The 25204-nt window shown below is 49.7% G+C and overlaps 4 protein-coding genes and 1 long non-coding RNA gene across 8 annotated transcripts; 2 read left to right on the top strand and 3 right to left on the bottom strand.

Annotated features, from left to right (window-relative positions):
* The first annotated feature begins 2773 nt into the window (after positions 1–2773).
* Positions 2774–3972, top strand: LOC103988862 (NADPH-dependent aldehyde reductase-like protein, chloroplastic). Its single transcript, XM_009407531.3, has one exon. The coding sequence runs from the start codon at positions 3086–3088 to the stop codon at positions 3881–3883; it is 798 nt and encodes a 265-aa protein (XP_009405806.2). The 5' UTR covers positions 2774–3085; the 3' UTR covers positions 3884–3972.
* A 6888-nt stretch (positions 3973–10860) lies between these two features.
* On the bottom strand, positions 10861–11820 carry LOC135641422 (uncharacterized). The gene has a single exon (XM_065156778.1). It carries the CDS (start codon positions 11818–11820, stop codon positions 10861–10863), a length of 960 nt encoding a protein of 319 aa, XP_065012850.1.
* A 4009-nt stretch (positions 11821–15829) lies between these two features.
* On the top strand, positions 15830–16933 carry LOC135641603 (NADPH-dependent aldehyde reductase-like protein, chloroplastic). Its single transcript, XM_065157107.1, has one exon. It carries the CDS (start codon positions 15948–15950, stop codon positions 16764–16766), a length of 819 nt encoding a protein of 272 aa, XP_065013179.1. The 5' UTR covers positions 15830–15947; the 3' UTR covers positions 16767–16933.
* LOC135641604 (TATA-box-binding protein) lies at positions 16899–21807 on the bottom strand. 3 transcript variants are annotated; one of them, XM_065157108.1, is made up of 9 exons: positions 21134–21807; positions 20130–20217; positions 19386–19457; positions 18392–18442; positions 18194–18238; positions 18008–18100; positions 17518–17619; positions 17306–17435; positions 16899–17112 (listed from the first exon to the last, which is right to left on the bottom strand). In XM_065157108.1, the coding sequence occupies exons 1-8, from the start codon at positions 21208–21210 to the stop codon at positions 17361–17363; spliced, it is 603 nt and encodes a 200-aa protein (XP_065013180.1). In that variant the 5' UTR covers positions 21211–21807; the 3' UTR covers positions 16899–17112; positions 17306–17360. The 3 variants fall into 3 exon arrangements, with proteins under 3 accessions (XP_065013180.1, XP_065013181.1, XP_065013182.1); XM_065157109.1 differs by lacking the exon at positions 18008–18100 and having other exon boundaries at positions 21134–21358; XM_065157110.1 differs by lacking the exons at positions 18008–18100; positions 18194–18238 and having other exon boundaries at positions 21134–21358.
* A 601-nt stretch (positions 21808–22408) lies between these two features.
* LOC135639719 (uncharacterized) lies at positions 22409–25029 on the bottom strand. Of its 2 annotated transcripts, XR_010497019.1 has the most exons (4): positions 24784–25029; positions 23964–24128; positions 22881–22940; positions 22409–22803 (listed from the first exon to the last, which is right to left on the bottom strand). It is a non-coding gene; the product is annotated as an uncharacterized LOC135639719 (long non-coding RNA). The 2 variants fall into 2 exon arrangements; XR_010497018.1 differs by having other exon boundaries at positions 22409–22940.
* Positions 25030–25204: the final 175 nt, after the last annotated feature.

Below are 25204 nucleotides of genomic sequence, written 5' to 3' on the forward strand. Positions count from 1 at the left end.
CAAATATGTGTTCGTCGTCATGCGAAGATTGGTGCACAAAATCTGCGAAACTTAAAACTACGTATAATATATATTGTGTTACCTAGGGAGATCGTATATCTCTGAATCCCTGCATATCTCTAGGAGAGGGTGAAGGAGGTCAAGCACCCTCCTCTATAGCGGTAATCCACACAGTAAGGTTGCGACGACGCTCCTCAAATCTCCATACCTGCTCTGAGGAGGAGAATAGAAGAAGCAAACCAAAAAAGCTCTAGCTTATGAACCATTGATTCCCTCCTATTTGTAGAGGTCTCATGTCAACTTAACCATAATGGATCCTATCATATTGGGTATTGAATCTCCATCCAACTACCCAAGCCTCTTAGATTAGTGGATCTCTATCTAATAATCTCTCGTGGGCTCTTACTGGATCTCAACCATAAGATCCAATAATTTAGGGGCTTATTGGATATCCAATAAGATAGGGGCTCCGACGAATATATCATATCCGAAACTCTATTCATCGTAATGCATACCATATGTGTGTGACCCTCTAGGCCTAATATCGAGCTGACTGTGAGTCATACCTGTCAGAACTCCTTTTGGCACAGTGAATTATTATCTCCATAATAATTCACTCGACTCATTAACTGTGGACGTACTATGCCACTACGTCGCAGTCCCCAAACGATATAGAAGAATCCAATCCATTGGACATGTCTGTCCTCAGTTATCATGTACCTATGGTCCATATAATATCCCAGAGATCATATACCGGGCATGGTGCTGTCAGACCCATACGGCTTCTACTCGAGTCGCGCTTTAATCAGATTCTCCCGAAGAACTCTTTCTCTCTCTATTCGAATGACCCTAGCCAGGGATTTCTCCGAGCAAGAACATATGAGATATTCCTCTTATGATACCGAGAGTGGATGATCCTCTATTGACACTCAATAGTCCTCGTAAGGTTGGCTATCACTCCCGATGACCGGTTGTGCTAAATCTGGAACATCTAAACCAATAAGTCTAGTATCAAAGAGTTGAGTACTCATACAAGACATTCTTGGTGTCTCAAGTCTAAGGACCAGATACACCATTGGGACTATGGAATCGCTGTCGAACAATAAAGCATCATCAACCATCTAGCATTCTATAAGCAAATCAATCAGTGAACTCATTCTCCAATGAGCACATGTACTATATCCTTAGTGTCCCCACACGAGCAGCTATAAGACCAGCTGCATTCATCATATGGATGGGTATATACCACACCGGTCTATCCGGTTATCTCGATATCCCTCTCGAGTAACCTATGACCGGGATTATTTAGGATCCGTGTTTAAAGGTGAATCGGTCTCATTATCATGATCTCATCACGATCCAATTCTCATTGCACAGGTCCATGAACATCACAATATATTCAAGCAACATGCAATATAAAGTGATAAATGTCAAAAATATAATAAGCATAAAAACTATGTGTCAAGTCACACGTGCAAGGCACCTATGACTAGCAATTATGGTATCGCCCTCATGGACGCGGTCAGCAAACACATTAGCGCGGACATGAAGCCTCAGGACTGAGATGGAGTGTCGTGTCAGATATGCCACCTCGAACTCGGGATGATGGTCGCCCCTTCCCGCGATGTCAGAAGCCACACGAGACAGTGTTGTACGGTTGAAGGCCGCTCCAGAAAACGTGGCGTCATTCCATGTAGATCGATCGGTGGTCGCCCAAAGGTACAGGCCAACCTCTCGAGAAGTCAACCGCCATCATCAGATCACATACGACTAACCCTCGGTCGCAAGCATAAAAGCCCCCTGACCAACATCAACCAAGGGGGGGAACTATTCTTCTACAAAAACTCCACTCAATACTGACTTAACCTTTGGAGAGGCCAAGGTTAGGAAACCCCTCCCCTCCCGACCTAGGCCTGTATGTAGGAGTCTGGCGACGACGAAGCAGACAGCGTGCCGATCAAAGAATTACGTGCGGAGCCAACCCCGAGCTCAACCCGACCTGACGAAGGCCTCGTCGCAGGGACGATCCTGAACATCGTCAATTGGACCAAGCCTTACTCACAACTTAGCCAGACTAGAGAGGTTCGTTGACGGTGAGCTTGGAACAGACCTTCTTCTTGCTCTCATTTAAACTCCACAGAGCGGCTTAGGGTGAGTTGATCAGATTAAACTTTCTTAGTAGCAGATCACATTTTTCTTCTGCTTCATGAGATATTATGTCAGGAGACTAAAAATAGTTTCAGTAACAATATCAAAGCATTTGAGAGATGGAATGAAAGTAAAAAAAAAAAAGAAGAAAAAAACTAAGTTAACACAGATAACAGTAGGATTAAAACTAAATTTGATATGGTCAAATTTGTATGTCAATTCAATATGGTGAAATTAATTTGACCAGCCTCATTTTTCTGAATTGCTATGTAGAGAAATATGTTATATATTATCACTTTTACAATCATCAAATAATAAAATATTTTTCTTTAAATATTATGCTAATTTAATATGTGCCATTTTCGTCGTAAGAAGAGTGCCAAAACAATTTCATTTACATCATTTACATTAGATGATGCAGCGGAACACTCTGGAAACCACAACGACCAGCGGCAGAGAAAAAGTTGACTCACGTTCAGTTCATCTTCTTTTTTTTTTATCTCCAGTGGCATTTGCTATCCCTGTCGTCCTGCAGTACGATTCATCGGTGGAGCAAACTAAGCGACGGAAAAAGAAAGAAACAATGTTTGATATGACCTGTCTGTTCTTCCCGTCCGGGCTTCCTGGCACTCACTCTGCTACAGACATACACACAGCCTGTATTCTGCATGCAGTGTTGTGTTGACAAGGACCCCGGGGGTGACCATGTCGTGTGCGCATGGCGCGGTTTAGCATCGGATGCCGTGGCTACTGTTCCGAGAGCTCGACGGTGATGCAGGCGCCACCGTCCTTGTTCACGAGATGGATGCAGCAGTTGTCGGCAGCGTGCTCCACAGAGAACTCGTCATGGTAGACTCGCCTTATATGCTGCTGCAGCCAGTAGCTTTAGATCTCATCAACATAGACCAAGGCGGGAGCTCTGTAAGGGGGAGCTGAGATGGCAGCTGCAGGCACCGCTGCGCCGGAGAACCGCCTGCAGCCGCTGAAAGGCCGCGTGGCCATCGTGACAGGCGGCGCAGGTGGAATCGGCTCGGCTGTCTGCGCCCACCTTGCCTCCCTCGGCGCAAGCGTCGTCATCGGATACGTCGGTGACCCGAGCCCGGCGGAGAAGTTGGCGGAGACGATAAACACGACCTACGGGGCGCCGCGGGCCATCGCGGTCTCCGCCGACGTGTCCAGCTTCGCCCAAGTCAAGTCCCTGTTCGACGCAGCTGAAGCTACCTTCGGCCCCAACCTCCACATCCTCGTCACCGCGGCCGCCGTCATCGACGCCGAGTACCCGCCGATAGCCGACACCAGCGAGGAAAGCTTCGACTGGATGTTCGGCGTGAACGCCAAGGGCACGTTCCTGTGCTGCCGGGAGGCGGCGAATCGCCTGGTCCGGGACGGGGGCGGGCGGATCATCACCTTCTCGTCGTCGGGAGTGGGGTCGCTGCGGCTGGGCTACGGGGCGTACGCGGCGACCAAGGCGGCGATCGAGGTGATGACGAGGGTGCTGGCGAAGGAGCTGAGGGGGACGCGCATCACGGCTAACGGGGTGGCCCCGGGTTCGACGGCGACGCCCATGTTCTACGCGGGGAAGTCGGAGGAGGACGTGAAGGCGTACGTGGCGGAGATACCGCTGGGCCGGCTGGAGCAGCCGGAGGACGTGGCGCCGCTGGTGGGCTTCTTGGCCAGCGATGACGGAGAGTGGGTGAATGGGCAGATCATTCGTATCAATGGTGGCAATATCTGAGATCGCTGCAGATGAGCTGAATGCTCGATAATGATCCACGGAGTATTTACGTTTGATGAAATAAGAATGATGTGTTAAGCTTGTTGTTATGGTAAATAACTTTTTGAGCCGTGACCTCGGGGTCGACGCGGCTGGTTCAGGGGTCCGAATGGCGGGGATCTTGCGTGGCGTGCCTTGGGTCCTTCTGGTGGCCGACCCTCGGTGATCTGGATGTCCCGTCAGGGGGAGAGCTCTGCCGCAGCGTCGGGGAAGAGGCAACCTCGTCTCGCACCTGCACACTGGTCGGGTCGGAGGCTCGACCCGACCCCTCCGACGATCAAGTTAGCGACGTGGAGAGGGTGGTGGAAGAGGGAGTGCTCTTGTGTGTGTTCTGTCCCCCCCTCCGTTTAGAACGCAAGGGTATTTATGGGGAAGCTTACCGTTTCCTGGTGTACCCACCTGTGTGAGGCATGGTCGCACCTCTAATGGCGTCTGACACTGTCACTGATGTTGCGTGGAGAACCGGATCGTTGCAGGGTATGGGCGACGGTCGGTAGTCGTCCCGCCCTGCCATGGTCAAGCGTGCGGGGTTGGAAGCCGTTGCCTGATAGCGGGTGTCGCCAACGCGAGTCGAGTCAGCGTTATTGCTCTCCTCATCGGGCAGAGTGGCGCCCACGTGGGGCTTTTGCCGTGACACGTCATGTCGCCATTATTTCCCATATCATATTCCCCCCTCCCCCCGGAAGAAGCTATGCGTCGGGTGCGGCAGTCGGGTGAGGGAGCCCGAGGCATGGCTTTAACTCAGATGGCATGCGGCAGAGTTTGTTTTACGAAGGTGGGATCTTCGAGCATTCTGCGGGCAAGGAGCTAGACGTATGCGGGCTGTCCGCGCTGGAGTGCCTCAGGCATTACACGGCCGAGGAACATGACGCAGGCGGGCTGACCGCGCTGGTGTGCCTCGGGCATTACGCGGTCGAGGAGCATGACGCAGGCGGGCTGATCGCGCTGGTGTGCCTCGGGCATTATGCGGCCGAGGAGCATGACGCAGGCGGGCTGACCGTGCTGGTGTGCCTCGGGCATTACGCGGCCGAGGAGCATGACGCAGGCGGGCTGACCGCGCTGGTGTGCCTCGGGCATTACGCGGCCGAGGAAGGACCTCGGGCGATATGTAGTCGAGGGGTGGTCTCAAGCGACAAGTAGCCGAGGAGGTACTTGATTCCGGCCGGCGATTGATTGCTCATGCGCGTGCGGGTGGCCGGGCTCTCTTTTCCCTGGGGAAGATCGAGGGGCCGCCCTCTCCGGGGGCTGCCTGGTTTCGAGGCCGGTGTGATTAGCGTCTTTAAGGCGGACATAGTTGGCGCTTTTAAGGTTGATTCGATTAATGCTTCCGAGGCTGATATGATTAGCGCTTCCGTATCTTGCACCGCGCTGCAACCGGCTGCCACGTCAGGCTGCATTTATGGCGAGGTGACGCTCATGGTCTTCGCAGCGCACTTTGGGAGGGGAAGGGTTGTCGTTTTGGCGGGATGCGACCTGCTTATAAGTAGCGTGAGGCTAGCCGTCGGGGGGTCTCTTCATCTGTTTTCGTCGTGCTACTTCGTACCCCGTCGTTTTGCTCGCACCTGTCATTCCTTCTTTTCTTGCTAAAGGTCGGTAAGAATGGTGTCTTCCCCTTCCAATTCGTCTTCTTCTTTGTCGAAAGCCGGGGAGACGGCGACTTCGTCGAATCCCCCCTCGTCATCCGACGGGGAGGCGGCCCGGGCCCTGGAGGCCCTGATGTGGCCGCACGACCATGACTCCACCATGGGCGAGTCGTCGCTGAGCCTCCTCCGGGATCGCTATGGCATCCCGGAGGAGTTTGTCCTTCTTGCTCCGGAGCCCGGTCAACGGGCGTATGACCCGATTCCTAGGGGTTTCGCCCTCACCCTTGATGCTTTCGAGGCCGGGCTATGCCTCCCCCTGCACACTGTCATAGTCTCCTGTCTTTCCTGGTGGCGTATCTCCCCGTCCCAGATGGCGCCGAACTCATGGCGATATCTGGTGGCGTTTCTGGGGGAGTGTCATTACGCCAATATAACCCTGACCTGTGCCCTCTTCCTTTCCTGCTTCCGTCTTTGTAAGGGGTCGGGGGGCTACCATCTGTCCGCTCGAGCGGGCTTCCGAGTGGGTGGAGCCCCTTCTAGTAATAAGGGGTGGAAGGAGCGCTTCTTTTTTGTCTACCGCTCGAGGGATTGGGGATTTGGGGTCCGCCGGGGGGCGCGTACGATAGACAACACCGCCCCGATTTTGGACGATGAGGGGCGCTGAGAGCTCCGGAGGCTTAGAGAGATCCTCCCGGCCTCCAGCGCCATCCGGAATATGTCCGAGCGGTGGTTGGAGGAGGCGGGTCTTAGCCCGGTGCCTCTAGGTATGCTCCAAGGGGCGGTTCTTTAGGGTTTTTTTTCTCTTTTCCCTTGTGGACTATCCACTTAACTGACCGTCATTTTCTTCGCAGAGATGGTGCTTCTTGAAGCCTTGCGTGGAGGAAGAACTTCGGCCGCGTCAGGCCGTTCGCCTTCCGTCGCCAGGGCGGGTACGAGGGAGGCCCCCGTGGATGTCGAGGTCGGTCGGCCTCGGAAGAGGGCGCGGGTGCCTCCAGGCGATGGTCCTGAGGCGGTCGCAACTCCGACGGCGGAAGGCGCCGTCGCATTGGCGGTGGAAGCCACCGTAGCCCCGGCGGCTAACGTCGCGGGGAGCCCCGGGGAGGGCGAGGCCGATACGAGCGGGAACGCAGTGGTGGAGGCGCCTCGTCAGCCCTCGATTCGTGAGCTCCTTCGTCTTCCGTTCGGGAGGGAGGACGAGCCCTACTTAGCGCGGGAGGTGGGCGCTCTCCCGCGCGGCGCGACCACTGATCTGCTAATGGGCCGGTGGGACGGTCTCACCCGGGGCAGCCGGGTGTGGGCCGACGGGGACTATGCGGCCAAGTTTGTGCGAGGAGGGCTTCACCCCGACATAGCTCGGGATCTGTATACCCTGTCCTCCGAGGTCTTGCTTAGCAAATCTGCTAAGTCGCTGTTGTGGGTAAGTTTTGTTCCGTCCTCCCGTTTGCATACTTTTGGACAAGCTTTGTTTTGACTTTGCTCTTTCACCAGGGCAACCACTATGCTGCCGCGTTGATGGACCGCGTTCGCGACGCGAAACGAGTTATCTCCGCTCTGAGCAGCCGCAATGCCGAGCTCCGGAGGCAGGCGGACGAGGCTCGGGCTAGAGCGGGTCCCGAGGCGGTTGCGGCGGCCGAGTAACGCGCCTCGGATTTGGAGGCGGAGGTGATGCGCCTTCGATCTGAGCTCCAGTCGTCCGCGGAGCGGCTCGTGGAGTTACAGGCGCGGCTGGAGACGTCTGAGGAGCGTAATACGGAGCTCCAGACTCATTTGAGGGCGTCGGTGGCCGAGGCTCGCTCGGCGAGGAAGGACTCTCTCGAGCTGATCCGGCGCCTTGAAGAGTCGTGGGCCGAGGCGCAAAGGGCCTCCGAGGCCCTGGATGCCGAGATCCGCCAACGACCGGGGAAGGAGAAGAAGCTGATCGAGGACTACAAGGGTTCCTCGGGCTTCCAGCTCGGCCTTGTTCGGACCGGGCGGGTCTCGTACGAGTACGAGTATCGGGTTGCCCTTGCTCGTTTCAAGGTGCGCCATCCTGACTCGGAGGTTGTAGAGGATCCCTTTGGTTCGTTCCCCGAGGATCTGGGTGTCGACATGCCAGCTGAGGTTCCTTTTGACGATAGCCCAAATGCCCCTGAGGAATGAAGATCTCTGTTCTTTTTGCTTTGTCTTGTAACGCGCTTGTTTTGAATAAAACATGGTCTTGCTCTTCTTCTCAATCGTCTGTCTGTGTTTTGGTACGGCTCTTTCTTTGGCCAAGTCTCTTGCTTATGGAAAGAACCTTTTGAGGTTTTGGGTGTTCCAAGTCCTTGGCAGCGATTGACCTGTCATCGTGGTGAGTCGGAATGTCCCGGTTCCGATAACTTCGGTCACTCGGTAAGGGCCTTCCCAGCTGGGAGCCAACTTGCCTCGTGCCCGGGTCGGATCGCTGACCTCGGTCCTTCGCAGGACTAGGTCGCCTAATTTGACGGGTCGGGGTCGTACCTTTCGGTTGTAAACCCTTGAGACCGCTCTTTTGTAAGAAAGGGCTCTTACGTGTGCGTCGGCACGCCGCTCCTCCAGCAGATCGAGGGTGGCTCGAAGTCCTTCTTCCGAGGCTTCCTTGTCATAGCTTCGTGTTCGAAGCGTGGCGATGGCTACCTCGGGGGGGAGGACAGCTTCAGTTCCGAACGCGAGGCTGTAAGGGGACTCTCCAGTCGCGGTTTTGGGAGTGGTGCGTAGCGCCCATAGTACGCTAGGGAGCTCGTCCGTCCAAGCTGATCGAGCTGCGGACACTCTTCTTTTGAGCCCATCTAGGATGGACCGGTTGGTTACCTCCGCCAGGCCGTTTGTCTGAGGATGAGCCACTGAGCTGAACCTTAGCTGGATTCCGTGGTACGCGCAAAACTCCCGAAACTTCCGACCAGCGAACTGGGGCCCATTATCTGTGATGATGGTGTTTGGCAGGCCGAACCGAGTCACCAAGTTCTTCCACACAAACTTTTCTATTTGTCGTTCCGTGATAGTCGCCAATGGCTCGACCTATACCCATTTTGTGAAATAATCTACGCCTACGACGATGTATCTCCGCTGTCCCGATGCTGGGGGGAAGGGACCGAGGAGGTCCAAACCCCATTGCGCGAATGGCCATGCGCAGTCGATGGGGGTTAATGGGACTGCAGGCAGCCAGGGTGTGCGGGTGTGTTCTTGGCATGAGCTGCACCGTTGTACGTGGGCCTTCGCGTCCTGACACATGGTCGGCCAGTAGTAGCCTTGGCGGAGTATCTTGTGCGCCAGGGTTCGCCCGCCGATGTGTTCCCCGCAGACCCCTTCATGGACCTCAACCAGGACGGTCCGGGCTTCGTCGGACTCTAAGCACCGTAGGAGGGGGTACGAGAAGGACCGCTTGTAGAGACGTCCACCCGCCTCGGTGTACCATGCATGTGAGCGACGTAGGCGCCGAGCCGTGGCTTTGTTGGGCGGGAGAGTCCCGTCCCGTTTGAAGTGGAGCAGTTCTTGTACCTAGGTGATGGGCGCGCCACCCGTAGCTGCGGCCGCGACTTCGATGGCGCGGGCGGGTAGCTCCTCGACCTCGAGCCCGACTTCGGGGACAGGTTTTGATGCCAGCCTAGCTAGCGCGTCGGCGCACTCGTTCTCCCCCCTCGGGACGTTAGATAATGTAAAATGAAGGAACTTGGCGGTCAGGTTCTTTACCTGTGCCAGGTATCTAGCCATGGTTGGGTCGCGGGCCTCGTATCCTCCGCTGAGTTGCTCGGCCACCAGTTGGGAGTCGGTGAGGACGTGGATGGCAACCACCTGCATCTCGAGGGCCAATCTGAGTCCTGCTAGGAGCGCCTCGTATTCTGCCTCGTTGTTAGTGGCCCGGAACCCGAAGCGAAGGGAACGTTCGAACGACCGCCCGTCGGGAGCCTGCAGCACCAGCCCTGCGCCAGCACCTTTTGAGTTGGCCGAACCGTCGACGTGCAGGACCCAGGCCTCGGGAGGCTGTCTGAGGCTCTCGTCCCCGATCTAGGTCAACTCTGCGATGAAGTCGGCCACGAACTGGGCTTTAATAGCTGTCCTGGGCACGTATTGAATGTCATGCTCGCCGAGCTCCACCGCCCATTTGAGAAGCCGTCCTGCGACATCAAACTTGGACAAGACCTGACGAAGCGGCTGGTCCGTAATTACCTCCACCGGGTGGGCTTGGAAATAAGGGCGTAGCTTCCGGGCGGACAATATGAGCGCGAGCGCTAGCTTCTCGATCGGCGGGTATCGTTCCTTAGGACCATTGAGGATGTGGCTGACATAGTAGACCGGGAGCTGGTCACCAGAGTTTTCTTTAACCAGGACGGAACTTACCGCGTGCGGGGAGGCAGCCAGGTAGATGCTCAGCTTCTCACCGGGGGAGACTGAGGCGAGCCGAGGAAGGTTGGCCAGGTGTTGTTTCACTTGCTTGAGGGCTTCCTCGCATTCCACCGTCCACTGAAAACCCTTCGGGTTCTTAAGTGCCCTGAAGAAGGGGAGGCAGTGATCACCCAATCGGGCGAGAAAGCGGGACATGGCGACGAGCTTCTCGTTAAGGCGCTGCAGATCTTTGATCGTGCGAGGTGGTTGCATGTTGATGATCGCCTGGACCTTTTCTGGGTTGGCGTCGATCCCTCTTTTGTGTATAATGAACCCGAGGAACTTCCCTGACGTGACGCCGAAGGCGCACTTAGCCGGGTTGAGCCGCATGCCGAACTTGCGCAACGTGGCGAACGCCTCGGACAGGTCGGCTAGGTGGGCTCCGGCCTCTTGGCTCTTTATGATCATGTCGTCGACGTACACTTCCATGTTCCGTCCGATCTGGTGGGCGAACATTTTGTTCACCGTCCTCTGGTACGTTGCCCCGGCGTTCTTTAATCCGAAAGGCATGACTTTGTATAAGTAAACCCCTTGGTCGGTGAGAAAGGCCGTATGTTCTTGATCTTCGGATGCCATCCTGATCTGGTTATATCCCGAGAAGGCGTCCATAAACGAGAGGCGGGCGTGACCTACCGTGGCATCGACCAGCTGGTCGACCTTCGGAAGGGGATAGCAGTCCTTCCGGCATGCATTGTTGAGACTGGTGTAATCAACGCACATCCTCCAGCTTCCATTAGCTTTTTTGAGGAGGACTACATTCGAAAGCTATCGCGGGTAATTGGCTTCTTTTATGAAGCCTACCTCCAAGAGTCGAGCCACTTCTTCTCGTACGGCTATCTGCCGCTCTGGGGCCTGCCGTCTCAGCTTTTGTTTTACTGGGCGGGCTTCAGGTGAGATACTGAGGTGATGTAGGGCAACTTCCGGGTCGACGCCTGTCATGTCAGAGGGTGACCAGGCGAAGACATCAGCGTTCTTCTATAGAAGGCCGACGAGCTGTCCTCGTTCTTGCTCGGGTAGCTCCAACCCGATCCTAACCGTTTGCACCGACCGATCATTTAGCAGTGGCACAGCGATGGTGGACCTCCTCGGCTCAAGATGGGGGGCCATCTTCTGCGTTTCTCGGGGGTTTGCCAACGGCGACTCGGTCCTGGCCTTCTTGTGTAACGAGACGGCGGTCAGGTAGCAGCGCTTGGATTCCCGAGGACTTCCTGTGATCTGTCCGGTCCTGGCGTCGGTCGGGAACTTCACAGTATGGTAGTAGGTCGAGATGACGGCTCTGATTTTGTTGAGGGTCGGCCGACCGAGAATGGCATTGTACACGGCGGGGAGGTCGATTACCAAGAAGGAGGTCATTATTGTCTTCGACCTTGGCGGGTTTCCCAGGGTTAAGGGCAAAGTGACCGCCCCTAGTGGTGAGATTGAATCACCGGTGAATCCGGTGAGCGCCGAGGATATCGGCTTCATGTTGTCTCTGGATAGACCGAGCTTCTGGAAGGTGTCATAGTAGAGTATGTCGGTCGAGCTCCCAGTATCGACCATGATTCTTCTCACCTGCGCATTGGCGATTCTGGCTGATACCACGAGCGCATCGTCGTGCTCGGCTTGTTCGGACGTTCTGGCCGGGAAGGTGACGTTAGGCCCGGGCGCATGTCCGGGGGCTTCGGCCGAGGCGGCTCTGGCGTACGCCTTCCTTCTGGTCATGGAGTCCCCACCAGACGTGGGGCCGCCTGTTATTACATCGATGTGTCGCTCGACGGGGCCCTCTTGGCGTGGCGAAGGTTCCTTATCTGGGCGGAGGTACTGGCCGAGGTGTCCCCTGCGAATGAGCTCCTCGATCTGTCTCTTTAGCTCCCAACACTGTTCAGTGTCGTGCCCACGTTGCCGATGGAAGCGACAGTACTTCGATTGGTCCGCCAGCACCCGCGGACTTCTCATCGGGTATGGCTCTTTGAGCAGCCCCTTCTCCCTTATGTGAAGGAATATTTCTGTTTGGGACGAGTTCAAGGCTGGGAGAGGGGGCCTCGGAGTAGGCGGGTCGGATCAGTCCAACCTACGCCGAGATGTCGCGGGTTGCTGCTGCCGAGGCGGCTCTGGCTTGGTCCCTTTGTGTCCCCCGGGCCTCCCGGCCATCCATGCTTCCGCGGCGACGAACTGACTCGCACGCTGGAGCATCTCGGGCACCGTCGTAGGAGGTTGTTCTACTAGGGACCAGAAGAACCTTGAGGGGCGCAAGCCTATCATGAACGCCTGCATCAGTAGAGAAGGGTGAGCATCCGAGAGTCCTCGGATCTGTCTCGTAAAGCGGTTCAAGAAGTGAGAGAGGGACTCATCCTCCCTTTGGTTGAGCCCGAGGAGCAGCGCCACGGACGGCTTCGGGCGGGCATAGGCGAGGAAGTTGAGCTCGAAGTCCCGGGCGAGCTGGTCGAAGGAAGTGATGGTCCCGATCTTGAGACCGCCGTACCATGCGCGGGCCGGTCCCCTCAAAGTTGTCGGGAACGCCCTGCACATTAAGGCGTCGGAAGTCCCGTATAGCGCCATTTGGGCGCGGAACGCGGCTACGTGATCCGCGGGGTCAGTGGCGCCGTCATAGGCGTCCAGGGATGGGAGCCGAAAGTGTGACGGAATGGCCTGATCTTGTATTTCGGGTGCGAACGGGGACCCTTGGTATCCGTCTCTTGTTGCACTTCGTTGATGCGTTGATTGAAGAGACGCACCTGGGCCCACAGGGTGCTCGTCGGGTCTATGGACGGTCGTTCGGGCTCCGGGCGGCTCGACGTGCCTTCCGCCTCCCGGTCCCCGAGCGGGGCCGTTTGGTTTCGAGGCGACAGAGGGGGCTCGGGGAGCGGCGCGTGCATCCGGGGGGCGGGCTCCCGCTGTTGCAAAGGCCGGGTTGCATGTGGGGGCGTTGGCTGGGAGACGAGCGGGATGATAGTTTGTATCACGCCCGCCAGTGCCCGCACTTGGTGGGCGAGATCGTGGAAGGCTTCGGGCGAAACGGGTGGTGGGCCGACGGGGGCGTCGGGTGGCGACAAGCCCGGGTCGTTGAATAGCCGCCAGTATCGCTCCGAAGTCGTGGCGGGGCATTCGTCTCGGAGCCCCTCCCGGGAGGGATAATATTCCGGGGTTCTGACCGGGCGCGGTCTCGTAGCTGCGGGTTCGCCCAAGTGGGTCTGCTGATCGGTCGACATTCGGAGGCCCTCCTTCTAGCGCCAATCTGTTATGGTAAATAACTTTTTTAGCCGTGACCTCGGGGTCGACGCGGCTGGTTCAGGGGTCCGAATGGCGGGGATCTTGCGTGGCGTGCCTTGGGTCCTTCTGGTGGCCGACCCTCGGTGATCTGGATGTCCCGTCAGGGGGAGAGCTCTGCCGCAGCGTCGGGGAAGAGGCAACCTCGTCTCGCACCTGCACACTGGTCGGGTCGGAGGCTCGACCCGACCCCTCCGACGATCAAGTTAGCGACGTGGAGAGGGTGGTGGAAGAGGGAGTGCTCTTGTGTGTGTTCTGTCCCCCCCTCCGTTTAGAACGCAAGGGTATTTATGGGGAAGCTTACCGTTTCCTGGTGTACCCACCTGTGTGAGGTAGGGTCGCACCTCTAATGGCGTCTGACACTGTCACTGACGTTGCGTGGAGAACCGGATCGTTGCAGGGTATGGGCGACGGTCGGTAGTCGTCCCGCCCTGCCATGGTCAAGCGTGCGGGGTTGGAAGCCGTTGCCTGATAGCGGGTGTCGCCAACGCGAGTCGAGTCAACGTTATTGCTCTCCTCATCGGGCAAAGTGGCACCCACGTGGGGCTTTTGCCATGACACGTCGTGTCGCCATTATTTCCCATATCACTTGTCTTACGTTTTAAGATCATTCCAAGGAGGCAAGAAAGAATAATGCAACATGGGAAACTGTTAATGACATGTTCTTATTCATATCTTGAAATCTTAAAACAAGCAGTTTTCTCATACGACTCTTCGACGGGATGTACAGTCTCGAAGAACAACTCACAGTACAGGTATTAATTAACTAATTTGATATGGTCAAATTTGTATGTCAATTCAATATGGTGAAATTAATTTGACCAGCCTCATTTTTCTGAATTGCTATGTAGAGAAATATGTTATATATTATCACTTTTACAATCATCAAATAATAAAATATTTTTAAAAAATAGAAAAATATTTTCTTTAAATATTATTCTAATTTAATATGTGCCCTTTTCAAGAGTGCCAAAACAATTTCATTTACATCATTTACATTAGATGATGCAGCGGAACACTCTGGAAACCACAACGACCAGCGGCAGAGAAAAAGTTAACTCACGTTCAGTTCATCTTCTTTTCTTTTTATCTCCAGTGGCATATGCTATCCCTGTCGTCTTGCAGTATGATATGATTCATCAGTGGACCAAACTAAACGGCTGAAAAAGAAAGAAACAATGTTTGATATGATCTGTCTGTTCTTCCCGTCCGGGCTTCCTGGCACTCGATCTGCTACAGACATACACACAGCCTGTATTCTTGGCTGGCGACGACGGAGAATGGGTGAATGGGCAGATCATTCGTGCCAATGGTGGCAATGTTTGAGATTGATTGCTGCAATCCCCTGTTAATGATCCACGTGGTTTGATCAACTAAAAATGGTGTGTGTCAGTTGATGGTGATGGATGATAGGGGTAAAAACAAATAGGGCGAACATACCGGATTTGATATAACATCGCCCGCTGTCAGTCTCGACCGGACGGCACACTGCCCCAGCAGACGAACATTAATGTCAGCATGACGTGCACCCTCGCTCCATACCCAGGCCACGCACGCCCGGACGTAGCAGGAGAAGGCGCCGACTAAGGCTCGCCATACCCTACGGCGATTCGACTCGACCATCCACGCAACGCCCATTTCAACAACAGGCGGGGTCAGGCGCACGACCCTGACCCAGTAAGATGGCGTGATAGGTAACATCGAACCCACCTATAAGTACCCTCGGACTTCAAGCGGGCAAGGTAAGCGGACAAGCACACAATTTTCCCCCAGAAAACTCCTCTCTACAACACTAACTTGACCGTCGGAGGGGTCGGGCCGAACCGCCGACCCGACCTTTGTGCAGGTACGAAGTTGAAGCCGATCCAATCCGACGCCGCGGAGCATCCCAGCCTTATTCCTCGTGATCGACCGCCCCGAGATCCCGAATCTTGCGGTCTCTCCTGATCCTAGTCGTTCGGACCCCTGAACCAGCCGCGTCGACCCCCAGGTCACGGCTAAGAAGGTTACTCACCGTAACAATGGACATGAAAACCAACGAGTAATGTAGACGTCGAGTTTGAATGAGAACAGGTAATCGGAACGCCTCATGATCAAACCCCATCGAGGCAAGCAAGAACAAAGAATCATGGGAAAATATGTATAAGAAATTAGAGAAGATAATGTTTAAATTTCATATAATTAGTTTAGGGTTTACGCTTTATCTTCCAGTCTTACCCTAGATTTCTTCCATTTACACCTATTTTGGGTCAATCTTAAACAGGATCTCATAGAACAGGATCTATCTATGTGGATCAAGATTCATTTAGATCAATGATCCAAGCAAGATACGATCCATATCTTGATGAATTTAAGCTAGATCTTTAATTTTGCAGCAAAAATTAATTCTCGTTATTTGTGAATTTGATCATATATTGATAACTCTTTAAATAAGAAAAAAACCTTATAGCTCATGTGTTGTGCTTCGAGAAGTTTGCGTACATCCGTTGCATTATGCTGACATAGAAAAGAAAATAGAGTACAAGATCGATGAATTCGACTCCCAGTTCTATGATAATGATCTGAACCCAATGCTCAATTAGTTTTGCTACTACTTTGTAAGCATAAGATATTTATACCTCCGAGGCGATGCAAGAGTCCGCCGTTCTTGTTGACGCCATGGATGCAGTAGCTGTCGGCAGACTGCTGTGGTCGACCGGCGACAAGTAGACCAGAATTCTCGATGGTCGATTCCCCTTATCCAACGCTGCTGCAGCCAGTAGCCTTAGAGCTCTCCTGCGAAGAGAAACAAAGGCACAGGCTGTGAGTGGGGAGATATGGCGGCTGCCGGCACCGCAGCGATGGAACACCGCCTGCAGCCGTTGAAAGGCCGCGTGGCGATCGTGACAGGCGGCGCAGGTGGCATCGGCTCGGCGGTCTCGGCCCACCTCGCCTCCCTTGGCGCAAGCGTCGTCATCGGCTACGTCGGCGACCCGAGCCCGGCGGAGAAGTTGGCGGAGGCGATCAACACGACTTACGGGGCTGGCGATGGCCACTCCGGCGGCCCCCGGGCCATAGCGGTCTCCGCCGATGTTTCCAGCTCCGCCCAAGTCAAGTCCCTGTTCGACGCAGCTGAAGCTACCTTCGGCGCCGACCTGCACATACTCGTAACCGCTGCCGCCGTCAACGATGCCCGATACCCATCGATAGTCGACACCACCGAGGAAATCTTCGACCAGATGTTCGGCGTGAACGCCAAAGGTACGTTTCTCTGCTGCCGGGAGGCGGCGAACCGCCTGGTCCGGGGCGGCGGCGGGCGGATCATCACCTTCTCGTCGTCGGGGGTGGGGGGGCTCAGGCCGGGATTCGGGACGTACGCAGCGACGAAGGCTGCAGTCGAGGTGATGACGAGGGTGCTAGCGAAGGAGCTGAAGGGGACGCGCATCACGGCTAACGGGGTGGCCCCGGGTGCGACGGCGACGCCCATGTTCTACGCCGGGCAATCGGAGGAGGCCGTGTCAGCGTGCACGGCGGAGATACCGCTAGGCCGGCTGGGACAGCCGGAGGACGTGGCGCCGCTGGTGGGCTTCTTGGCCAGCGATGACGGAGAGTGGGTGAATGGGCAGATCATTCGTATCAATGGTGGCAACATCTGAGATCGCTGCAGACGAGCTGAATGCTCGATAATGATCCACAGAGTATTTAAGTTCGATGAAATAAGAATGATATGTTAAGCTTGTCTTACGTTTTAAGATCATTTCCAAGGAGGCAAGAAAGAATAATGCAAATATGGGAAACTGTTAATGACAAGTTCTTATTCATATCTTGAAATCTTAAAACAAGCAGTTTTCTCATACAACTCTTCGACAGGATGTACAGTCTCGAAGAACAACTCACAGTACAGGTATTAATTAACTTAGCTCCCTCGCTCGAGTCGCCCCAAGGATGTCTTCCATTTGCACAGATCTGACTCCAGGATATTAGCACCAGTCTGATGGAAATCTGCTCAACAAACACACATTTTACATCAATATAAGCTGACTAGATAGTAAATAAAGCGTGAAGCCAACAACTTAAATCCCGGTTTCAGTACCGATGTGTACCAACAATAAACCAAACTGAATCACCCAATATCATCTGGAAAAAAATATTTCAAAAATTACACTGACCAATACAATACCGGTCCAGTACTTACTGCATGAAGATATTTAAAAGCATAGGTGAAAGAACTGTCAGGCTTGTTGATATTATCATTGCTGGCTTTTCCTGAACTCAGTTAGAACTGGATATATGTTCTCAAATGCTGTATATGTCTCATCTCTCACCTGATAAAGAACTCCAGGTACATGAATCAGATATGCTGAATTATATAATGAGGTTGTGAAGAATGTCAGTGCAGAGATTTACCTTAGCTCCAGTAATAACAATTTTTCCTGAGACGAATATGAGGAGCACAATCTTTGGCTGCTTCATCCGGTAGATCAGACCAGGGAAGAGCTCTGGTTCATACTGTGAGAAGCAATCAGCATTCCACAATGTTGAACATATTGCATCTAGAAAAAAGTTAGGTTTACAAAACCGATAAAGAGGGGAAGAGGCAGTGAAGGGATTCTAAAGGTCATGTGCTTTGCCAGTGCCAGTAAATCACCCTAGTAGAAAAGAAAGGATGAGTGGTTTAAGCCAACAGATTGGCTCTACAAAGCTGCGGTGTAGCTTCATAAAAAAAGATGATTAAGCTTAATATTTATTATGCTTATCATTATCAGAAATGAGAGAAGTAGATGATCTGAAGTAGGGGAAAAGAAGAAAAATGAATCAATGATAGATCAAAATAGTGCAAAAAGCAGCAAATCAGCAAAAACCAGCCGTAAAGCTCATCCACAGATCAATTACGTACACTGCAAAAGGCACCGTGAGAATATGCAAGGCCCTCAAGTCTTATTGGAAATTTGACATCACATGAACCGACAATATTCTGAATCTTGAAATCCTAGACACCACAGTAGAATGTTATACTAAGATAGAATACATAAGCCACAAAAGTTAGTAGCAAGAGAGGAAGCAACAACTTACGAGCAATTACCTTAAATTTAGCAGGAAAACCAAGCTTTTGAATTATTCGGGCGTACTGAAAGGCCAAGGACACGAGTAAGGAAACAACTCCCAAGTGCAGTTGCAGATACATAGACTCGAACAACACGATCTTACTACTCTGCTAGTACTGGAAATTATGCTTTGAAGCATTTAAGAGTAAATAGAGTCACAGTCTAAGTAATCAGACCTTCCTTGCTGCAAGTTTGGATTGGTGCTCACTCTTCGCTCCAGTACAGACCTGCCATGTGGATCTAGAAAGTCAGCACAAAAACTATAACAGTGGAACTGTCACAGAACTTTGGAAAGCAACAATGCCAGTATAATAGCTGTGATGTTAATTTGGCTATTGGATAATGTAATGGGTGCAACATCATACCATTTCATGCAACATTAATTTGACTATTACCATTTCATGCAGCCTATTACATTACATAATTTTCAGAGTGTTCCACATGTTTCCTCATAAAAATGGTGACCCCATGAAGCTCCTGACATTACAGAGATTGGAGCATATCAATGTAGCCAACCTTGCCTTTGTATTTAATATATTGTTTCCATGACTTGAACTTGAGGAACTTTATCATTGTAAAGAGGCTCGCCATCATGGATTCAGTATATTTAATTTCTTGCATAATCATATTTTTATAGAGTAATGAAGCAAATAAAACAAAGAAGTATATAAGATGTACAAATAAAAAGGACAATTTCATATGTACTTTCTAAGACATGGAGAATTTGGTGTGTACCCTACTAAATCTGCAAATATTAGGAATGTGTCTTTAAAGTTAACAATCTTTCATATATATCCAATTCTTTCACATATACCCATCCACAATTTCTAAATGGAAGGATATTCATTAAATTATGTTAATGTTAAAGGGTGTCTATGATATATTTCAAAGGATGTTCACCAAAGTTTGTAAATTTTAGAGGGGTATTTGCAACTTTAGGATCTATGAAATAAAGGTACCTATGAGTTTGTCAAAAATAAAAGACACATGCTTCCTTTCATTTAAAGCGAATGTCAAAAATTAAATCTACAATAAAAATGGGCAAAGAAAAATGTAACAGTAGATTAAATCTATTTTGATGTATTAACAGGTTAATAAAAGTAGTTGTTGCACATCCACTACACATGAAATATCCCAAAATCTACAAAAAAGAACAATAAAAATAATTACCATTTTTCCTGATGCAAATATTAATGCAGTAGTTTTTGGCTCTCTTATTCTCATAATAACCGCGGCAAAACGCTGCACAAAAGAACAAGTATGCAAAAATTAATGAAGCATTGATTTACTGCACTTGTATAATGCAAAGTGTTTTAGTGCAGCATGAGACTATCAGCTGTCAAACTCACATAAACCTCTTGTTAATGCAAAAGGAGATTGCAAGAAAACCTAAATCCTAATAAAAATGAAAAATGGTCTACTCTATAAAAAATTGTTGCAGATTATGCTCATGCCATTAAGGAACCTAGCTTTTTGAGTTTGGAATTTACTTATACATGAACAAGGTAAAAAAGAAATAAGATAAGCTTTCTTCTAGAACAATGTTCATTTCAAATTATAGACACAAAAAGGATATCACTGTGACCAAGTTAACGCACAAGTCACACAATCACCAAGTGATTAATATGTGACATATGTATGTACTTCAGAATTCAGATTCTATTCAGCATGTCATTGAAACTTCATAATCATCTCAGTAATTACATATGGAGCTTTCTGTACAAGACTTGCTTCCTTTCAAGTTGGTCTTTTGTGATCTCAAACACTCCCAAACTGGCCTTAGCTAGGTTCGAACATACTTTAGAATCATGTGCAACGAGAAACTCAAAAAATATATCATTATGAATGACTAACCATATTAATGCAGAACACATATTATGTAAGTGTTCAATGTTGCCTAATGTTGTTTCATACCTTGGGGTTGTACTCAGCATTACGAGCTTGTAGAGCAATTGCTTTAAGATCCAACTTGCAGTCCAAATTAACAGTTGAAACAATATTCCTGGAGAGTTGAACAGAAGTCAAAGAAATTCATGACAATTTATCTGGCTATTTATTGCAATATCAGCTAACAGCAGCATACAACAGTTCAGACTTTAGCGATAAGCACAGGAGGTCAGTATTCTCTAATCAACATATGTATCCTACCTGTGGATATGTAGATAAGTTCGTTTTGACTATCAAAGCAGTTTTTATCAACAAGTACTGTCTTGTGCAAGAAGTAATGAAAGATTGTAGTGGCAAATCAAGGTGAGAATTCCTAAGAAACTTTGTTCATGCTTCCTTTTGATGCACATAAAATAATCTAAACTACCAAAGTATAATATTACTATAAATAGAAGATCCAAACTAATAAATAGGTCGAACAACCAACAACTTGTATGCTCATATGGTGGCACAAAAGTATGTCAAAACAGGTAAAAGAAAGAATGCAGTGCTTAAAGACAATATTGAAGATCACAACCAGTGAACATTGATTAGAGAGCAAATTCAGTAATTCTTTTCTTTGTATGTGTGCAACCCGTTTCATCTGGTTCTTCACGTTATTCTGAATTCACTTACAACATGAAAAAAGGTGAAGCTCAAGCAACTGATCATCACCCAAACACAAAGCCCAAGCAACTGATTATCATCAACCATGGAAGTACTATATTCAAGCATAAGCACCTGGATCACAGAATCTTTCAACAGAAAACTGAAAAACAAATCATAGGTCCATTAGCATTCAATCGCAAGTCAACATATTATTAAAGTATAGGGAGAAAAGTCTGGAGGAAGATGGTTTCCCCACGATCAGACACAAAGGGATATCTGGATTCTTTAGGCATCCCTATACTGTAATACAAAATCTAATGTGCAACTTTAGTCCAAAAAATATACTGCATTCTTTAGGGAAACCGCAGAGACGAGAGACCTACTGAAGCGTGGGAACAATGCCAGAAGGGTGCTTGGAGAGATCGACCGGTTGGCTCCCTTCCAGGCCCTGATCAGCCATGCTCCACTTTCCAAATCTTCCTCCTAAATAATCAATCAACACCAACGTTCTAGAATATATATAGCTTCGCTTCTCCTCAACCCAATCAACGCTCTTCAAAATCGCACCTTTATATTTCCAATCTCCTCAAATGACCTTACTCGATCTATAAAGGACCGATCTTAAAAAATATTCCACCGACACACAGAAATCACCAAATATTTGCTCCTCCAAATCAACAACAGGCCAAATAGCGGAAATCTAATACGCAGCCGACAAATATAAAAGGATCAGCACGATCTATTAATTTGCCGGGTCACTCCGGGGACTGGAAGCAGAAAATATGATCAAGCCGTAGCAGGAACGAAGGAGACATAATGATCTCACGATCTGACCCAATTCGACATAAAATCCGCCGGCGACGCCGCAAATCCTCTCAGCTCGGGCGATTGGAGGTCGGAGACGGACGGATTTGGGCGGGAAATGGTGGGTAAGTGGTGACGTAGGCGGAAAAATTCCAAACAAATGGGCCTTTTATAGGGAGAGGAACAGATCCGGCGATAAATACCTCTGAAGGAGAGAGAGAGGGAGAGGGAGGTTTTGGGGAGGAGTGGGTAGCAAATGGGACGAAGCGGATGTGCATTCTCTCCGCGGGATAATATTTAGGGCTACATTTTGCACATAAGCCCCGCAGATTAGTCATTTTGAGTTTCCTCGGCGAAGATTCCGGAATGCACGTGGACCTTTCCGAATCGACCCTGAGAAATTGCCCAGGCGCAGGTCTATTACGCATAAAATGCAGCGGACCCACAATCTGTGGGGGCCGAACATAAAAAATATTGAATACCTCGTCTGTGACAGATATTACGGGCGATGACAACCACACCACGCAACTCGACTTTACTGAGTCACCCCTAAGACGTTGCAGGGGTGTTGCGGCCCGTTGGGGACTAGACGATTTGTGGGGCCAAGGACAGAAACAGCGAACACATCAACCCCAACAATTTTTAGGGGTGATAAACCCACGCCGATTCATTTTTTTTTAAGATTCTCCAATCCTATTTATCAACTACATTAGTTGACATCTTCGATTAAATACATTTAAATAGCCATTAAACACATTTCAAGTCCCTTCTAACATTATTGATGGATTACTGGCGTTTCAGTATCTCATATCATCAAATTAATCAATAAGAATACATCATTTCCTGCTTATAAAAATAGATCACATTTTAAGTACAAATTCATATTGCTTCAAAATTTTCAAAACTGTCAAACCTACAATACAAAGAACACTATGATTTATCCTACATAGTTGCAAACAAAAAACCCTAATTTTATTTGACTAATACAACATTGCTAAGAATGATACTTTGATACTGATGACAGCCAGCACAATACGGTGTCGCAACCCTAAGCTGGCACGATTACATCGTATGAACAATTCAGGAAACTCGTGCATGAAACCTTCTGATTGAGAACAATGAAATGTTCTGATGTTCAAAACCAGTGCACCAGATTCAGAGAACTGCAAATCTTCCCTCGAAAGCAATTACTAGTGCCACAAAGCCACTGGCTTCTGTAGCTGAACTTGCTCAGATATCCGTTGCATGGCTAAAAACAGATACAACTCTTTTAGCTGCAGCATTGTCAGTAACAATGCTCTTAAAAAATCCAAGAAGAAGTTAAACCTCATCCATGCTAGTCGGTTGATCTCTTTTTGGCCCACCTGCTGACTTGGCCTTTATGATCTGCAAACATAGTATAGGTGTCAATGCAACCGAAATGGAGCCAAAAGTAAGGCAACTACAGCGAAGGCAGAAATTTCAGCAGCATAGCTAAAATTACTGATGCGCAACGAGTGAATTCAGAAGGAACCATGAGATTGAAATGTGACTCAGGTGATTAACCCAGAGAAGAGTACAGGCAACATCAGCAGCCTATTCAAAGACTATATCTGTCACAAAGGAATCGGGGATTCGTGTGGTCAATAACTAATCCAAGCTACAAGTTTGAGCACCTTAACCACCTTATACACAAAAAAAAAGGTCAAAGAAAGCACCACTCTCTAAAGACATTGATCACATTTGACTTGTTAGAAACTCTTAAACAGAAATCCAGAGATCCATATATCGGTTCGAAGAATAACAATCAAAATCATGTTCCAAGCCAGATCATCCTACAAGTTACAAAAAAAAACAGAAAGAAAGGGAGAAAGAAAAAGAATGAAAGAGGAACTTCCAGTAACAGCATACACTTTCTTCCGATTATAATACTGGTTTAGCAGATGCAAACAGCAAAAGTATTGCAGCTTCCAGTTCAACGACTAAAATAATTGAAGGAAAGAGATGTCGAGAGGGCCTAACTTGGTTGCATAGATGTATTAGATATTCATGGTCAAGACATCCTTGGAGACCCCTTCTTCTGCTATAGCATTTCCAGCAGCATGCTTGGCGAACAAGCAAGATATTATCTCCAATGCATTAAGCCTGGCATTTTCAGCAAGAGTTTGAAGTCCAAGCTACTCTTATCTACTATGGTAAGTTAGAGATTATGATACTCGGTTGAACCATCCAAGTATCAAGTTTGGTAAGTTAGTCCAACTTGTTAATAATGAGTACACTGTCTACCCCTCAGTCTATACCCACTCCTAGGAAGAGCTAGTTTTCTGTCCTCAGTTTTCTTTCTTCTTTTGTTAGTTTGGGTGTTTTTCAGGGGTATCTTGGATTTTATAGGTCAACAATGAAGTAATATAGGATAACGAAAGAAAGAACCTTATTAATTGCTTTCGTATAACCACTTATTATTTCACTAGGGTGTGGCCCGATCACCAATCTCCTCCCGCTGGGCCTTTCCTGCTAGCACCAAAATCTTTGCAACAGGATGCTGGACCTCAAGCTCATCCGCTATTGTGGCAGCATCACTTGTTTTGTTCTTACCTAACAAGTTCACAAAACAAAAAAGAATGTTAATTAAATAAATGACAATAAGCCCAAGAAAAGAATCCAAACCAAACAAAATTTCTATCTCAAAGGCCACTGATGAGTGTGGCCCCATGATAAGTCTATGAAAAATCAAAAACAACTAAAAACGTGTGAATCACAGCATCACCTCTCCAATCTATGTCAAGCTAACCAAATAGAGTAAACCAGGAATCCAAAGATAAATAAAACCACAGCTAGTCTTCTAAAATTGTTCGTAGTAACTACTGATTCGTTCCATAGATAAAATTATTCCAATACAAAATTTCACCTATGGATGGCCTCTTCTAAGAGAATGAGACATCCATGCATGCCTAACATTCTTTGCGATATTTGAATTTAAAGGATGCAATGAGTATCATACAACTATCAGCTCCAAGGCACAAAAAGGAGACAAGGGCCTATTACATTACATTCAGAGAGCAAAATGTGACAGAACAACATAAGGTGAACTCCAAGAAAAGGGCAATCTTGATAGACTGAATTCTAATGGTAAGTGAATAAGCGTTTAGACTATCAAGATAACTACAACAGAAAGGCAATGCAACCTCAGACCCCCACTAGGGAAAAGAAGGGAACTGTGAGCGCAACGATATCGATGCGGGAAACCCACCGTTGGGACCGAGGGAGGTGCGGGCGATGTAGGAAAGCTACTTTCAGGCGTCGATGTTCCTGAGGACGGCCTCGTCGAGCCCCGGGAGGTGCTCGTGCCCTTCCTTCAGCATCTCCTGGAGGCCGTACGCCGGCAACCCAAACGACATCTTCCCCTCCCCTGGTGAAACCGAGACCGCCAAGGAGAAGAACAAAGAGGGAGCAAGGAAGGAAGGAACCATAGATCTCGGATTCGAAGAAACCCTACGCTCGAGCGGTCTTCACGTGACAACCACGTGAGGGTGCCTCCCCCTCTCTTTCAACGGTGATGGACTCGGTCCGGTTCGGGTCGGGTCAAGTAAGTTACAATCCGACCCGATCTGAATACAATAAGATCCTTCACATATTTTGTTAACATTTACTTTGAATTTTTTAAAAAAATT

Source organism: Musa acuminata, chromosome BXJ3-6 (assembly GCF_036884655.1).
Source record: "Musa acuminata AAA Group cultivar baxijiao chromosome BXJ3-6, Cavendish_Baxijiao_AAA, whole genome shotgun sequence".
Classification (NCBI taxonomy): Eukaryota; Viridiplantae; Streptophyta; class Magnoliopsida; order Zingiberales; family Musaceae; genus Musa; species Musa acuminata.

Excerpts from the sequence above, each read along its gene's own strand:
- LOC103988862 (XM_009407531.3), top strand. The coding sequence starts at position 3,086 with ATGGCAGCTGCAGGCACCGCTGCGCCGGAGAACCGCCTGCAGCCGCTG.
- LOC135641603 (XM_065157107.1), top strand. The coding sequence starts at position 15,948 with ATGGCGGCTGCCGGCACCGCAGCGATGGAACACCGCCTGCAGCCGTTG.
- LOC135641422 (XM_065156778.1), bottom strand. The coding sequence starts at position 11,820 with ATGAGAAGTCCGCGGGTGCTGGCGGACCAATCGAAGTACTGTCGCTTC.
- LOC135641604 (XM_065157108.1), bottom strand. The coding sequence starts at position 21,210 with ATGGCTGATCAGGGCCTGGAAGGGAGCCAACCGGTCGATCTCTCCAAG. Across the intron at positions 20,218-21,133 it reads GGCATTGTTCCCACGCTTCA|GAATATTGTTTCAACTGTTA; the intron begins GTAGGTCTCTCG and ends TCAACTCTCCAG. Across the intron at positions 18,239-18,391 it reads CCAAACTTGCAGCAAGGAAG|TACGCCCGAATAATTCAAAA; the intron begins GTCTGATTACTT and ends TTGGCCTTTCAG.